Source organism: Felis catus, chromosome A2, assembly GCF_018350175.1.
Source record: "Felis catus isolate Fca126 chromosome A2, F.catus_Fca126_mat1.0, whole genome shotgun sequence".
NCBI lineage: Eukaryota > Metazoa > Chordata > Mammalia > Carnivora > Felidae > Felis > Felis catus.
Genome location: NC_058369.1, coordinates 171,697 through 188,308, shown reverse-complemented (window position 1 = coordinate 188,308; position 16,612 = coordinate 171,697). Strand labels below are relative to the sequence as shown.

The 16,612-nt window shown below is 58.0% G+C and overlaps 1 protein-coding gene across 2 annotated transcripts; it reads right to left on the bottom strand.

Moving 5' to 3' along the window:
• Window positions 1–47: 47 nt before the first annotated feature.
• Window positions 48–9,164, bottom strand: BSG (basigin). Of its 2 annotated transcripts, none has more exons than XM_023242446.2 (8): window positions 9,034–9,164; window positions 3,022–3,178; window positions 2,221–2,303; window positions 1,963–2,099; window positions 1,610–1,886; window positions 1,063–1,087; window positions 841–902; window positions 48–728 (listed from the first exon to the last, which is right to left on the bottom strand). In XM_023242446.2, the coding sequence occupies exons 1-7, from the start codon at window positions 9,098–9,100 to the stop codon at window positions 842–844; spliced, it is 807 nt and encodes a 268-aa protein (XP_023098214.1). In that variant the 5' UTR covers window positions 9,101–9,164; the 3' UTR covers window positions 48–728; window position 841. The 2 variants fall into 2 exon arrangements, with proteins under 2 accessions (XP_023098214.1, XP_023098205.1); XM_023242437.2 differs by having other exon boundaries at window positions 8,965–9,115.
• Between the last annotated feature and the right edge of the window lie 7,448 nt (window positions 9,165–16,612).

The following is a 16,612-nucleotide window of genomic DNA, read 5'->3' as shown; positions in this document are numbered from 1 at the left end:
GGTTCTCCTGCTGAGACCCTGGGCCGGCGCACACAGGAGCCTGGAAAGACGGACACGGGTCAGCCTTTATTGGTGAGCAGGCAGGTGGCGGGCAGGTCAGGACGCAGCTCTGGCAGGATGGCCGCCACACCACTCCTCCACAGCCAGGCGGGGATGTCGGGGGCCCTGCCTGCCTCGAGCTGTCCCCACACACAACACAGACTGGAGGCGACCCGGCAGCACAGACCTCAGACAGACAGGCAGGCACGATATGCTCCCACCACACAACCCGTGACTTTCTGCAAAGGGTCCCAACGAGGCCCAGCAGCCTCAGGAGGTAGAGCCCCACAAGAAGGCCAGTCTGCCCTTCATAACCCCCAAGGTGGGGTGGGATGCCGAGGGGATGGGCTGGGGGGACGGGAGGGACAGGTGTCTGCGTGTGTGTGTGGGGGGGGGGAGGACAGCGAGGGGACAAGTGGGCAGCGAGGGGATGGGCAGAGGGCACCAGTAATCTCACCGGAAGCTCATGGCTTCCTCAAGGCGCTCACAAAACATTTAAAAAGGAAAACCAAAACTCCTAAAGAATGGAATTCTACATGTAGAAAACCCTAGTTTAGTTTTAAAAAGGAAAGAAACGTGAGCTGACCCACAGCGTGGTCTGCTTTTGTGGGGCGGGTCTCCTTTAAGAGGAAAGAACGTGGACTCTGCGAACAGCAGTCACTGAGCTGCTCCGGACAGAGGCTGGAGGCCTGTGTGGGGGCAGGACAGACGCTCAGACAGCAGCCCGAAGCTGAGTGGGGGGGGGGTGGGGGGGGATGGGGAGGGGTAGTCCTCCCTCCCCTCCCCCCTGCCCCTCCTCACCTCAGTTGGCGTTCCTCTGGCGAACGTTCTTGCCTTTGTCGTTGATGTGCCCGCTGCTCTTCCTGGGGAGGGACAGAGGGCTGACGGACGCTCGGGAAGACACAACGGTGTCCCTGCTCCCACCCACCACGTGCAGGGTGCAGGCTATCCAGGCCAGCAGCCCCTCCAGGCCCTGCCCGGGGAACACTGCCTGCCTGCTAGCCCAGCAAGGCCACGACTTACAGAGGAGCGGAGCCGGTGTCCTCATCTGTGCAGACGCGCGGCCACATGTAGAGAGAGGACAGGCCATCAGGAAGTGTCCGGGACAAGGCCCCTCGTGGGCTGGCACCGGTCCTGCTGGGCGCTGCCCTCAGCACGTGCATCCTCAAAATGAGCTGTCTGGGGTCATGGCCCAAGGGGTGCCTGGGAGCCCTGCCCGCTCCCCACAAACTCGGCCCGCAGGAGCCAGGCAGGGGCCAAGCTCAGCTTTCCTGAGCTCCGTCACGTGCAAAGTCAAGAGCATGCTTGGTGCCTACAACCCTTGGGCCCTCAGCAGCCGCCATGGGCAGGGGCAGAGCAGCCAAGAGGACAGCCACTCCCCTCGGAGGTCACCCACCTGCAGCCGAGTGAGGGAAGACAGCGGGGCAGACCAGGCAACAGGCGAGCAGACCTCCAGCCGGGGACCCGTTTGACCCCACAGCGCCCTCCTCTGTCCCGCACTCCCGGACAGTGGCCTGCCCCCACCTCCCCCCCCCCCCCCGCACAGCGAGCAAAGGGCCTGTGGGCTCACCGTCCAGGACCTCGTCCGGCTTCCGTCGCTTCTCATAGATGAAGATCACAGTGACCAGCACCAGCACCTCGGCCACGATGCCCAGGAACGGCCAGAGGGCGGCAAAGCGGTTTCGCACGCGCAGCGTGACAACGGCCTGGCTGGTGCCCTCCGAGTTGGTGCCGTTGCAGGCGTACCTGCCGGGGTCCGTCTCCAGGTCCAGGCTCAAGATGTGCAGTTCCGTCTTCGTCTCCGAGGACACCACGAAGAATTTGTTCTGGGAGCTGTTGCTGATGACCTGGGGGTGGGCGGACTTTGTAGGGGCTGGGGCCGGGGCGGAGGCCAGCTCTTCCCCCGGCAGGCGTGGGCCTCACCTGGTCACCAGAGCTTTCCATCTTGTACCACACCCAGTCGCTGACCGGGGGGAAGGAGTCAGACTTGCAGCCTAGCACGACCGACTCCCTCTCGGTGGCATGCTCGGACTTCTTCACGGCCTTGATGTTGGGGAGCCCTACAGGGGTAACCGAGCAAGGCAGGAGCCTGAGCCCATGACCCTGGAGGAGGAGCTGTCCCTCTCTGGGGGGTCTTTCCGGCCCCCGCCCCAGACGCCCCCGAGGGCCCCCAGAGCTCACCCTTCACCTCGATGCTGGTCTTGCCTGCTTGCTCTGGGAGGAAGACGCACCAGTACTCACCAGAGCGGTCATCCAGGTCCACCCTGCAAACGGACGCGCAGCAATGAGCAGGGCTCGTGGTGGGGACGGACGCCATCCTGTCCTCGGTGAAGTTCAAACCTCTGCGAGCAGCAGGGGACTCCCACCGGGGGCAGAGCAAGGCCACACTCGGGAGTCCCTGCAGGGCACGAGGGCACAGGCTGCCCGCTTCCCGTCAGGGAGAGACGAGGAGGCATGGGTGGCAGATGGAACCGGCCCCCCCCACTGACTGACCCGGTGCCCAGTCACCCCTGAAACCAGACTCTGGTTCTGGAGCTGGCTCAGGCATCGACTAAGACCAAGGCTTCAGAGCAGGGTGGCACAGAGGTCCCAAGGCCTCAGGGAGCCAGGTGCTTGGGGATTCCGGGCTGGGAGACCCCAGGTCTGCCTGCCCTCCTCAGCCGGCACCCCGGAGAAAGAAGGGAAGGGTCTTGGAGTCCAGCCTTACATTCAGCAGCCAGGGGACCCTCGCTGGATGCCAGGCCTTGGCCACCTCAGACCCCAGAAGCCTGGGCTTCTCACACTGAGGGATCTGAGCAGAGCTTGTGTCTAACGTCTGTCCAAAGCAGGCCCGCCGACTACAACCCCAGTTCTGATTGACCAGAGAGGCCGTGAGCAGCAACACGGTGTGGGAGCAGGGGCAGGAAGGGGCCTGGGGGGTGACGCCTGCAGGCTGAGATGGGGCCCGGTGTGTTTGCGGGCCCTGAGGCAGGCCCCACTCACTCATACTCTGTCTTCAGGTCGGGCAGCGCGTCTTCCTTCAGCACCTTGCCCGCCTTCACCCAGCGGTGGCCGATGATCTCAGTGGTGCTGTGGTTCAAGGCACAGGTAAGGCGTGTTTTGGAGCCAGCATCATCTACAGATGTCCAGATCCCGCTCCCTAGGTGGCCACAGGAGAGAACATTGGCAAAAGGTCAGGGAAAGAAAGGACCCAAACCCAGGACCCTGAACCACCTGCCCACTTGTCCCTGTGGCAAGCGTGCAATGGCCCGGACACCCCAGGCCATCCACACTGTCCTGAGCCGGCCCAGAGGAGAGGAGTCCTGAATCACACCTGGCTCCTTCTGGAAGGACACCTTCTGTGGAGTTAAAGGAGCCTGGGGTCTGCAGAGCTACTGCTGCAGAGAAGAGGGCTCGATGAAGGTTCTGTCGGGAAACATTCTAACCAGCTGGGCCTCAGGTGTTGGAAACAAAAGCCAATAAGGGCCCCAGAACCTGGCCAAGACATGGACTGCTGGGTCCAGCCCAGCACAGACCTGAAATTCCTTTTGTGTTAAAAAAGTTTTTTTTTTAATGTTTATTTATTTTTGAGAAAGACAGACAGACTGTGAGTGGGGGAGGGGCAGAGAGAGAGGGAGACACAGAATGAGAAGCAGGATCCAGGCTCCGAGCTGTCAGCGCAGAGCCCGACGCGGGGCTCGAACTCACGAGCTGTGAGATCATGACCTGAGCTGAAGTTGGACTCTTTTTTTTATTTTCTAATTTTTTTTAAGTTTTATTTATTTATGAGAGAGAGAGAGAGTGAGTGGGGGAGGGGCAGAGAGAGAGAGAGAGAGAGAGAGAGAGAGGGAGAGAGAATATCCCAAGCAGGCTCCACACTGTCAGCATGGAGCCTGATGCGGGGCTTGAACTCACACACCGCGAGATCATGACCTGAGCTGAAACCAAGAGTCGGACTCTTAACTGACTCAGCACCCCCAGGCACCTCCGAAATTCCTCTTTTAAAAGATAAATCTGGGGTACCTGGGTGGCTCCATCGGTTGGGCGACTGACTTCGACTCAGGTCATGATCTCATGGTTCAGGAGTTCGAGCCCCGCGTCGGGCTCTGTGCTGACAGCCTGGAGCCTGGAACTTGCTTCAGATTCTGTGTCTCCCTCTCTCTCTACCCCTGCCCTGCCCTGCTCACATCCTGTGTCTGTCTCTCAATAATGAGTAAATGTTAAAAAAAAAAAAATGTTAAAAAAAAAAAAAGATAAGTCTAAGGGCGCCTGGGTGGCTCAGTCAGTTAAGCCTCTGACTTTTGATTTCAGCTCAGGTCTCACAGTTGGGGAAATGAAACACCACACAGGAGTCTGCGCTGACAACACAGAGCCTACTTGGGATTCTCTCTTTCCCTCTTTCTGCCCCTCCCCTGCTCATGCTCTCACTCTCAGAATAAGTAAACATTAAGAAAAAAAAATTAAAAGAAAAAAAAAAAGATAAATCTACTGGGGGTACCTGGGTGATTCAGTCAGGTAAGCATCTGACTTCTGATTTTGCCTGAGGTCATACTTGCACAGCTCAGAGGAGTTCGAGCCCCATGTCGGGCTCTGTGCTGACAGAGCAGAGCCTGCTTGGGATTTTCTCTCTCTCAAAATAAACATAAAAAAAAAAAAAAGTTCTTCTCCCTCTGCCCCTCCCCTGCTCACATACTCTCTCAAAAATAAATAAACAAATAAATAAACAAGTGAATCTAGCACAGTCCCAGCCGCCATTCCCTGGAGGCCCCTGCAGAACCCCCCAACCCTCCTCCCATCAAGGCAGGGCCATCCGAGGTGGGCACCTCCCACCGGGGCAGGGCCTGCTGGCTCCAGCTGCCCCGTCCTGAACGGCACCTTCTTCCGGAAGGTCAAGAGCGCACCCCCACTCGCCACTAAGCCTCTCTGTAGGCACAACCAAGGCACTGCTGGTGGACTCCCAGGGCCTGGCCCTTCTGTTCAATTTCCAACTAGGCAAACCTCACCACTGGCTTGAGATGTTCTCTTTAGGAATCAAAAATCACTTAGAACCAGGGGCGCCTGGGTGGCTCAGTCGGTTAGGCGTCTGACTTCAGCTCAGCTCATGATCTCACAGTCCTGGAGTTCCAGCCCCGCGTCAGGCTCTGTGCTGACAGCTCAGAGCCTGGAGCCCGCTTCTGATTGTGTCTTCCTCTCTCTGCCCCTCCCCCACTCACGCTCTGTCTTAAAAATAAATACTAAAAACATTAAAAAAAAAAATCACTTAGAACCAGACGGTAAGAAGCCTGCTGAGGCAAGGAGGCTTGAGCCAGGGAGGGCTGCCCTCCAGGGACCAGAGTTCAGGGAGAGAGACCGTCAGGCGCTCAAGGGGACCCAGGGTCGAAGGTGAGGGGCATGAAGCTATGAGAACGAACCAGGAGGACCCCCCCCACTTCCCTCCACACCAGACACTGGGCATCGGTGAAGCGGCAGACCCATCCTTGTGCACGCCAGAGCCCCATCCCGGGGCTCAGGGCAGGTGTCACAGGGACGCTCTGGTGCCATCATCCTGGAATTCCACATTGTCCCCAGCTCGCCTCCCCGCCTCCCCGGTGACATATGCCCCAGAGGCGTCCCTTCTAGAAGACCACGCCCAGATGATCTGGGCACAGAGATCCATCCCGGGGCTATTGGCAATAAGCTTCTTTTCCATCCAGTCTGCAGGGAGACGCCTGCAGCACAAAACCGGGTGAAAAATCGGAATGGGAGACTGTGTTCAAAAAGCCACAGTGCGAAGGAAGCAGCGACAAGAAGCAGGCTCTCCCGTCCAGAGACCGGGTCGGTCATTAAGAAAATTTAACCTGACCCAAAGGGCAGCAGGCAAGCTTTACTGGAGAGAGATCACTGAACCCTCCCCTCCCCTGCCCTGCTACAGACTGGCCACAGGCAGGCACTTCCAGTCTGGGGAGCGGTGGCCTCTTTGTGTGGAAGAGGCAGGACCTGAGGCCAGCGGAGGGCAGGACACAAGGTCTCAGGACTCTAGACGGGCAGGGGAAGAGGCAGACAGCTCAGCAGCAGCCAGACAGGAGCTACAGGGAGGCTCCTCTCCGCTGCCCTAGGCACTACCCACCCTTGGCGCGTGCACGCACATGCAGCACACGCACACAGCACCACACACACACGCACGCGTGCACACACACGGGGGTGGTCACGGGCGTGCACACACACACAGCACGTGTATGCACGCGTGGACACATGGGTTCAGACACATACACACGACACGTGAGTACAGACGTATACACGTGTGTGCAGACACACACCCAAAGCACACATAGGGACACGTGCGTGCACACACTTACGGCTTCAAGTCCGTATCGGAGGGCGCGGGCTACTGCTCTGGGGCAAGGTGGACCTTCATGCCTGCCCCTGGGGTGGCCCAAAGCCCATTCACAGGACTCAAAACAGGCACAATCCCAAGCCGGCAGAAGGGTGAAGCTGGGGCTCTGTGGCTGCCCTGAGCCCTCTGTGGCTGTGCTGTCTCTTCAGAAGGATCACCTCCCGGCAACCCACATTTCTCAGGAGTCAAGATTTCCCAAGATTGCAAAACCCAACAGCCGGTGCAGAGCCGGGAGGGTGAGTCAGGGCAGGAAGTGAAGCCAGAGAATGCTCTCCTCCTAGCCTCGCGTCTGTGCCCTTGTCCCCTCACCCAGAGGCTGCTAGAAAGGTCAGTCCGATCTTACCCAGCCGCGCCCTGCCTCCCTGGGAGAGAAAGAAGTCGCCCAAAGGCCACAGGCCTGAGGGCCACTTCCACCAGCGGGAGCAGTGAGGGCCGGGGCACAGCTTCCCCCACCCTGCCTCCCTCCTCCCTCGTCCGAGGAACCACAGGCTGACACCCCTGCCCTGACCTGAGGGTAGCACACAGCAGGGAACTGAGACACGCCCCACCTGGCCCAGCAGATTGAGGGGGGAGGGCACCCGCGGAATTCACAGGGACCCTAAGGGCCACAGGGACAGGAAGGAGGAACAAGGGAGAACATTTGACCCCCCCCCCCATTTTGGCCATGTGACTGTGACCCACGTTCTCAAGTAAAGTCACCTTCATCTAAAAACAGCCACCCCTCCTCCCTGACCTCAGGCTGCTGGGCAGGGCACAGGGCCAGGCAGGCCTTATGGGAAACAGCCCACGAGCTGGGGATGAGACTGAGGCTCCCGGCACCCACCCTCCTCCCCACCCAACTCAGCAGCTCTACTCAGGTAGGAGGAGCAAGAGAACATTTCTGGGATGCCAGGGGTGGGTTCTGGGCCTCTCCACCCTCCCCTCCCCTCCATCTGGCCAGGAGGCCGCTCCTGCTCCCTTCACCTGAGGCTCGGGCCAAATCACCAGCCCGCAGGACCCAGCTAGCAACCTGGTGCCCATGTGTGCCCTCCCAACCTGGTGCACCAGGACAGCGGGGCCCTGGACAGTCCCAGGGAGAGCAGGGGTCCCCCTGGCAGAGCTCCTGAAACAAGTTTCTGGGGAGCTAGCTGACCCAGCCACGGGAGGTGAACACGGTCACTAATTCACACGTCCCAGCAGAAAAGGGACGCATGGTATTTGTGAGGGTCCCCGGGAAAGGTGACAAAGTAAAAAGGTCCCAGGTGGATTCAGACACGGCACAGACACACCTAGACTCCCCAGCACACACACCCTACGCGAGACGCAGGGCTTCCAGCTACAGCTTCGGTGCCTGGTCCCAGGAAACAGGTGAAAAGGCGCTAACCCAGGGCATCCCCCTGACGGGAGGAGCAAACGCAGAGACTTCCTTACCCCCGCCCCCCCGCCGCCGTCCCCGGGGCCGTCCGTGGCCACCTCCCGCCAGGGAGAGCTATTCCTGAAGGGCTCCAGCGGCCAGGGACCCGCTGGCGGGCAGTGAGCCATGTGCACGCCAGGCGCCAAGGCCTTGCCCAGAGGCGTTCAATGAACGGCCGTTCTGATCATAAGGAAGAGGAAAGAGGCCAATTGAGCTCCTGAAGTGGGTCAGGAGTAAGTGGGTGAAGCTCCCACAAGAGGCAGCTCCTCCTGCCCCCCACCCCCAGCAGACACCGTGACCCTGCACTCCTGCCTCCCCAGACCCTTCTCTGCACTTTGTTCCCTACATGCCCATCACTATAAATCTTTAACCCAGAACAAAACGGGAAGTCTCGATCAAGGAAGAAAATTTCTATCAGGCAAAAGAGAGGCTGTCCCGCTTTCCCCTGAAAAATACGCTTTGATCCATTTTCCCCTGAGCGTTCTCTACACGGTGCAGACCTCCCAGAAATAAGTGCTGTTCGTGACTCCGTTAAAAACACCCTCTCAACACATCCTGCCCAGAACTGGGCTGCCAAAGCGACCTCACGGTGACCTTGGAACACGTCCCCTCCCGCCCTGGGCCTCAGTTTCCACTCCTGTTAGAGGAGGGTGGACCAGCTGCCACCTCATTCTGTGGCCTGGAATCAGACAAAACCAAAGGAAGCAGAGCGTGCTGGCTTCCTGCCGGAGGTTTCAGCGTTTGGGCAAACACCAGGGGGCAGGTGCCTACCCAGAGCCAGACATGGGACCTAAATCCTGGGAAGAATGACAATCCCTTCCTGTGCCAGACAGCCCACCGGCTTCAGGGGCGGGCATTCCTCAGTCCTTGGTTCCAGCGTCCACGTGAGGGCCTGTGGAGGCGGCCACCGCTCCAGGCCGCACAGGCTTCGCCAGGGCTCGCGGGATCCCGGGGCCGCGCCAATGCACCCCGCGGTGGCACTGGCACGCCGCGGGCGCGGACCCCGCCGGTTGAGAGGGGGCCGCTCCTGGACTCCGGCCCGGGCCTCCGCCGCCGGACGCGGGGACGGCGGAAGGGCGGGGCTCCGCCTCCAGACCCCACCCCAGGTCCCGTCACCCAGGGGTCAGGCCAGCCCTCGGACCCCTCGCGTTCCCCGGCCGCCGGGGTTTAGGGACTCCACCTGCAGGGCCGCCTGGCGGGCCCCCGCTGCCGCGGCTGAGCCTCCACCCGCGCCGGGCAGGACCCTCACCTGCTCCCGAGCCGCCCTCGGCGCTCAGCAGCGCCAGCGCCAGGACCACGAGCTGCCGCACCGCCATGTCGCCCCCGTCCGTGCCGTCCCCGCCACCAACCGCCGCCCGCGGCACTATAAGAACGGGGAGGGGCCGGGCGCGCGCGCGCAGGGCAACGTCGCGGGGCGGGGCGGGGCGGGGGCGCGCACGGCACGCCAGCCGCCCCCTGCGCATGCGCGCGGACGCACATACGCACGCGTCGGCCCGAGCGGGCGCTGCGGCGGTGCCACGTGACGCTGGCGGCCACGCCTCACGGGCTAGGGGCGTGGTTTCGTTGCTAGGAAACGGGGGCGGGGCCTGCGAGGGCTGGGCTGGGCCCCGCCTCTGTTTCCTCAGCCTCTCGGAGTGTGATGACAGAACAGGTAAGTGCGTGCTCTGTAGAGGTTAAAATACTCGCTTTATGTTATGTGCATCTTACCACAATACGGAAAAGAAACAAAGCGTTAAGGGAGGCGGTGGGGATCCCTGTGAACAGGTGCGATGTGTGCCTTGGGCTGGGGTGGGCTGCCAGATTTAGCAAATAAAAATACCTGGATGGCAGTTAAGTGTGGATTTCAGGTGGAGAGCCAGTAATTTCTAAATGTAAGTATCCCGTGCAACATATGGACGTGGCTGTGCAAGAACATTCGCTGTTTATCTGAAATTCACACCAACTGGCTGTCCTGTATTTTGTCTGGAAAACCCATCCTGAGGTTCCCCATGCTTTACGACAAATACTTTTTTAATTTTTTAAGATTATTTATTAAAAACTTTTTAAATTTATTTACTTATTTTGAGAGAGAGCGAGCGAGAGAGAGAGAGAGAGCACTAGCAGAGGAGGCGCAGAGAGAGGGAGAGAGAGAATCCCAAGCAGGCTCTGAGCTGTCAGTGCAGAGCCCGGTGTGGGGCTTGAACTCACAAATCATGACCTGAGCCAAAACCAAGAGTCGGGGGCTTAACTGAGACTGAGCCACCCAGGTGCCCCTATTTTTTTAAGATTTTATTTTTAAGTAATCTCCACGCCTAACACGGGGCTTGAGCTCATGACCCTGAGATCAAGAGTCGTATGCTCTTCTGACTGAGCCAGCCGGGCGCCCCCACAGCAAATACCTTGTTAAATGACAAAATAATTTCAAAAAACAAAACAAAACAAAACAGGTAGTCTATTGTTCATGATCTTGGGTTAGGCAGTAGTTTCTTACTTGTGACACGAAAAGCCTGAGCAACAATAAGAAAATAGATAAATAGGATTTCATCAAAATTAAAAACTTTGTGTTTCAAAGAACACCAAGAAGGAAGTGAAAAATCAACCCACAGTATGGGAGAAAACACTGGGAAATCATAGATCTGATAAGAGACTCACATCCAATATAAAGAACACTTACAATTCAATTTAAAACAAGTACAAATAGGGGTGCCTGGGTGGCTCAGGTGGTTGAGCATCTGACTTCGGCTCAGGTCACGATCTCGTGGTTCATGGGTTTGAGCCCTGCGTTGGGCTTGATGCTATCAGGACTGAGTCTGCTTCAGACCCTCTGTCCCCCCTCTCTCTGCCCCTCCCCTGCTTTCTCTCTCTCTCTCTCTCTCTCTCTCTCTCTCTCTCTCTCTCTCTCTCAAAAATCAGTATCAAAAAAAAAAAAATGGATGAAGGGTCTGAATACAACGCTTCTCCAAAGAAGACCTACAAATGGACAACAAGCCCATGAGGAGACGCCGGCCATCGTGAGCCATCAGGGAGTGCCGGTCACAGCCAGGTGGGGCACCGCGTCCCTCCTGTGCATCCTGATTGTTTTCAACTGGATATTTAAGAGCCGCAGATACCTGAGATGCTCTGAAAAGTCGAGCAGCAGTTACCCTTTTGCAAGAAACATTCACATTCACAAGGGAAAGTCCCTGTGTCAGGGTGTGTCCCTTCAGAAACCTGTAAGGAGGGGAGGCAGGAGTTGAACGTGCTGCAGCCTTGCCCCCGTCTACCGTGCGGTTCCGGGTCACCTCCCATAACACACTCCCCACCCCCAGCGTCATCTTTGGCTTTCTCTGAAGGTGATGGCTTCCGTACTTCTGAGTGTCACTCGGTTTTCGCGACTGTCTCCCATTCAGTACATGTGTTACTAAACTTCTTCTGCTTGTTTTTCTCCTGCTCATCTGTCTCACATCCATTAATCATTGGAGCAGCCAAAGCACCTGAAAGGGAAGCAGGGAAACTTTTCTGCCCCTTGTGGGTAAAGGGAGGGCTGCTCTAGATTGGAGCCGCTTCTTGAAGGCTGTGCTGTTCAGAGAGGCAGCAGCCGCGGGAGGTGAGCTGCAAGTCTGAGAACAGCCGGTCGGGAGTGGGGAGGAGGCAGTGTCGGGGCTCAAGGGCTACGTGCGGAATGAGGCGGAAAGCAGCCAGCTGGCTTCAAAGTCCCTCTGGCCTGGATAGAATTCCACGGCCCCCTTTCCTGCCCTCCCTGGGCTGGGCTGAGGACACATCTCGTGGGAAATATTAGGGCCACCAGGCAGTCTTTGCTTTTGTTTATAAAACCAAGCTGTGTCCTCTCCAAGGCCCAGTTTTCTGGTTCCCTCTCTGGAAAGTCTTCCCTGTCTCCTCCCACTGGTCAGATGGATCCCTTTGCTGCTCAGTCCTGGCCCCACCTGGGGCAGGAGAAGCCTTCTAGGGCCACTCCATTGTCAGATTTAGCAAATAGAAAGGCAGGACACCCAGGTACATTTGAATTTCAGATTAAAAAAAAAAAAAAGTGATTTTAAAAGTATTAGTCTATCCCATGCAGTATCTGGGGTAGACTTATGCTAAAATGTATCTGTTCTATATCTGATCTGCTCAAAAGCAGCCCAGCTTCATCACCCACTGTCATTTCCCTCATTTGCACTGGTCCCTTCTGTGACCTCGTGTCCAACCCACCTGTGTGTGAGAGCAGGGACACAGGGTACCCTCCTCACTCCGCGCCCCCACCCCTGGCCTCTAGGCCTGCACCCTCACTGGGACGGTCCCAGGTTCCGGATCTGGACGTCTTCCTCAGACAGAAAGGCAAGGAAGCAGCCCAGCTCTCTGGCCTGTTTCTGCAGCTTTGCTCTGTGCAGCAGCCGGGCTGGGGGTGCGAAGAAGGCAAGGAGCCCGTCCTCTGATGCAGCATCTCTGGAGACCCGCAAACCTTGCCCCTGCCGACCCCTCAGGCCTCACTGGCCCGTGTCCTGCCTCGGAGTCCTGCCGTGTGGTGTGGTGCCGCTGGCTCCCTCCCTGCACCCCAGTGACCACCAGACTGTCCCGGGCAGCGTGTCTTCAGGACCTCAGCCCCAGCATGCCACCCCTGCCCCATCACAGGACACGGCGTCTGCTCTGGTTCATTTGCCTTCTGCTTTTTCTTCCAAAACCTCTCAGGGGCGCCCAGCCAGCTCAGTCAGAGGTGTTTGCAGCTCTTCACCTTAGGGTTGTGAGTTCAAGCCCCACTTTGGGCTTAGAGGTCACTTAAATAAACGTAAAAAACAAAACAAAACAAAAACCAACCCTCAAACTCATAGATGAGGAGATGACATCAGACTTTCATTCTGTTACCCATCTGTCCACTGCTAAAATGTTTCGGCTTAGTTTTTTATGTGCATTTTCCCGAAAGGGGGAGCTTTGAAATCCACCCCCTCCAGGCAGTGACTGAAGGAGGACAGGGCAGGTCTTATTCTGGTGTTAGGGAGCCCTGGGAGGGGTTTGAGCCAGGGCGGCCCGTTCCTCTGTTGTGTTCTAGGGAGACATCAGAGCCGCCCAGGGGAGAGGGGCCTGAGAAGAGGGCCGGCAGCGGGCAGGGCAGGCCCTATCCTACGGCTGACATCCGGACGAAAGGGTTATTCTGGCACAGACCCAGAGCAGGGGCCATGTGATCATGGGGGCAGACTCGGGATTGACACAGCCACAAGCAAGGGAGACCTGGGGCCTCCAGGAGCTGGAGGAGGCAGGAAGGACCCTCCCCGCTGGAGCCCTTGGAGGCGGGGAGCCCAGCCCACCTCGATCTCTGACTTTTGGCCCCAGGATGTGGGAAGATAGAGTCCCATTGTTCTGAGTTCCTGCTGTGTGGCTTTGATGCCCTAGATCACACTATGTCATCAAAGCATCAGAGACCACCTTGGGCGGGTGCTGAGTCCCCAGGCAGGCAGGGTGGGGCACCTGCTTATTCCTGTTGGTGGCCTCCCGTTCACCTGGGGGTCAGTTGGGGGGGGGGGGGCGGGGGGAGGAGCCCTGCTGGGCCAGGAAGGAACAGCCAGGCGGGGAGATAAGCCTTCTCCCGGGACAGCAGCAGGCAGGCCTCCCCTAATCTGCAGCCAGATGGAGCCATGCCAGACCCCTGACGAGGCTCGAGGCCTCGGCGCGAAGGAAGAGGAGGCTGCTTGGTGCCTGGGAGCACACCTCTAAATGCAGTCTCACCTGAGGATGTCTGTTGAAGAACAATAAAAACCATAGCTTCCTGCAAAACCAGTGGGGACCTCGGTCCTAATGGGCGCGTGTGGGCAGACAAGTGCTTCAAGGCAGTTCACAGCAGCCAATGAAACAGCCCCAATGTCCATCGGCAGGTGGATGGACACACACAAAAGGTGGACGTCCACTGCGAAAGGTTCATGCCCCTCAGGTGCGAGCAGGAGCCAGGCGCCCACCCCCGCTGCCCCACGGACAGACCCTGAACACACGACGCTCAGGGAGGGAACCAGACGCGAGGTGCCACACGGGGGTGTGAGTCCATGTGTGTGAAACGTCCAGAACAGGTTCATCCACGGACGGAAGGGGGTTCGTGGGGGAGGGGCTGGGCGGTGGGGCGTGACTGTGTGGGGACAGAGTTGCTTTCCGGGGAGATGGAATGTTCCAGAGGTGCTGGTCACACAACCCGCTGAATGTACGAACACCCACTGAATTACACACTCTGGATGTTCAGCATTTGCAGGCCCGGCCCCGAAGCGCCCTGGTGGGGGCCCACCCCGGAGGGTCAGCACCCAGCCTGCTATGTTGCACTGGGCTCCTGTGGACACTGGGGCAAGGCCAGGAGCCTCTGGTCCTGCTACAGGTGACAGGAAGGGGTAGGTGAGTGGGGATGGGGGGAGGAGAGCAGTGGAGGATGGGAAAGCTGGGGGAGGGGGTCCTGGGATGCAAGCTGTTACCCCTCCAACCTGCCCCCAGCACCTTGAACATCTTGAAGGTGTTCTCCATACTGGAGGCCAGTTGTACTCTGGGTGCTGGGCCGTGGCCCTGATGCTGCGCATAAGGCTGCTCTTGTGTCCTGGGGACGCCCCGCAGCCTGCAGCCCCCTCCTGGCTCCTGTCTGGCCAGTCTTCCCCTGTTCCCACCGCTGCCCCGAACTCCAGAAGGCGTGTGTCCCAAAACGCCAAGCCCCTGGCTGGGTTCCCCTCGTCAGAGGCTCCGGCCTTGCCCCGTGCGTGGGCTCTGCCTCAACCAGTGATTTGTCCAGAGGCCAGCATGAAACCTAGGCTGGGTCCAGCGGCACTAGAAACAAGCGCTTTCCATGGGACCCGAGGGGCAGCCATCCTTGCCGCCGGGAGAGAAAGCCTTCATGATCCCACGGCTGAGAGGCGGCAGGTTCGTGAGGACCTCTTGTGAGCACTGGGATCCAGCTGTGCCTGACGCTTGTGTCTTCCCAGACTCTGCATTACAGGAGGCAACAGGGGCCTTTTGGTTACCCGAACCAGTGTAGTCTGGGGTCTTTGGTGCTGGCTCCAGGGTGGGTTTATCTGGGGGCTTCACCATGGCATGCAGGCCCCAGGTTCCTCTGGTGTGGACTTTGCCACCCTCGTGGGTCAGCTCTGCCCCTGTGGCTAGGTGGGAGGCACAGTCCTGAGCGCATGAGGACTGCCCCCTAGCTCTGCACAGGCGGGCTCTAGCTTTCTGCAGCGAGACCAGTATGGGCGAGGAGTGGGGGGCAGACCCTGTGGTGATGTGAATCTCAAGGGTGTTGCCCCTGGGGAGAGAGCCAGGTTAGGGGCAGGGGCCCCACCCCCTCCTGTGACGTTGCTACCTCAGCTCCGAGGCCCCAGACACCTGATGTTACTAGCCTAGCAGTGGCCCCAAGTCCCTGTTTCCTGAGAGGTTCAAGTTGACAGTCAGGGGCCGTCCCCATCTTGCTCTGGCTCCCACTCACCTGCACACAGGCCCCCAAGGCCAGCAGAGGGGCTACGGGCTCCCGTGGTGCTCAGGAAGTCAGCTCAATGAAGACCATGGTCTGGAACCTCTTCCGTGGGGATTCTCCAAAGCAGCTCTCACCCTCTGGACTTGCCGTGATTAGCCTGTCAGCCTGGGTGGGCCCAAGGTGACAGGAGCACACCTGAGAACGAGGGCCACTCAGTGGAAGCTGAGCCTGGCAAGTGACGGTTTCTTCTTGCAGCTCTAGCGGATTAACGGATTACCACACATCCAGGGCCTGAAGCCACACAAGCTTATTCTTTAACAGCTATGGGGCCAGAAGTAGGAAACGGGCCTCACGGGGCTAACGTCCGGGTGTGGGCAGTGCTGGCTCCCGTGAAGGCTCCAGGGGAGACCTGCACCCCTGCGTGCTCTGGCTCTCAGAGAGCTCTCTGGCTCTCAGGTTGCGGGATCAGGGCACGGACATCTCTGGAGCTGTTATTCTGGTGACCACAGGTCTGGGGAGAGACTGCACAGAACCAGTGCCTTGATCAGGCTATGCCTGAAATCCCTGGCCTTGTCACTCACAGAAGCCAATTAAATTCCTTTCTGTTTAAGTCAGTTTGAGTTGGGCATTTTGTCCTGCTACCGAAGGGGTCATTATAAAGGAGAGGTGGCCAAAACAACTGATCACAACAGGCAGATGAATTCACCCAGGTGCAGAGACTCTGGAAACCATTACCGCCCATTTGGTGGCATCCTGTCCTCACCCAGTCGGGTGTGTCAGGCCAGGGATGAGTTCAAGAAAAATCAGTATTTATAGCATGTGTTCACATGTCCTGTCTAGTTTAGCCATAACCACCCCCAGGAAGTAGGCTCCATTAGTATCCGGACGGTCAAATTGAATAACTAAAAAATAGAGAGTTCTTGGGGCGCCTGGGTGGCGCAGTCGGTTAAGCGTCCGACTTCAGCCAGGTCACGATCTCACGGTCCGTGAGTTCGAGCCCCGCGTCAGGCTCTGGGCTGATGGCTCGGAGCCTGGAGCCTGCTTCCGATTCTGTGTCTCCCTCTCTCTCTGCCCCTCCCCCGTTCATGCTCTGTCTCTCTCTGTCCCAAAAATAAATAAACGTTGAAAAAAAAATAAAAAAAAAAATAAAATAATAAAATAAAAATAAATAAAAATAGAGAGTTCTTGGAATTTCAGATAAACAACAAATACTTTCTAAACATGTCCCAAACACTGCACAGGATATATACCCACCATATTATATATACACATATATACAGTAAGAATGATTTATCTGAAATTTATATTTAACTGGGCAACCCTAATTATTTTAAGGTTTATTTTTCAGAAAGAGACAGTGAGAGAGCGGCAGAGAGCGTGAGAGAGAATTCTCAGCAGGCTCTGAGCTGTCAGCACAGAGCCCAACGTGGGGCTCAAATTC

What these genes read in the sequence shown, in the direction of transcription:
- BSG (XM_023242437.2), bottom strand. Translation starts at nt 9,100, where the DNA reads ATGGCGGTGCGGCAGCTCGTGGTCCTGGCGCTGGCGCTGCTGAGCGCC. An exon ending in CCCGCCAGGCGGCCCTGCAG is followed by an intron (nt 3,179 to 8,964) that starts GTGGAGTCCCTA and finishes GTGGCCACCTAG; the next exon opens with GGAGCGGGATCTGGACATCT. An exon ending in GCCGGACGAGGTCCTGGACG is followed by an intron (nt 1,088 to 1,609) that starts GTGAGCCCACAG and finishes GCGTCTGCACAG; the next exon opens with ATGAGGACACCGGCTCCGCT.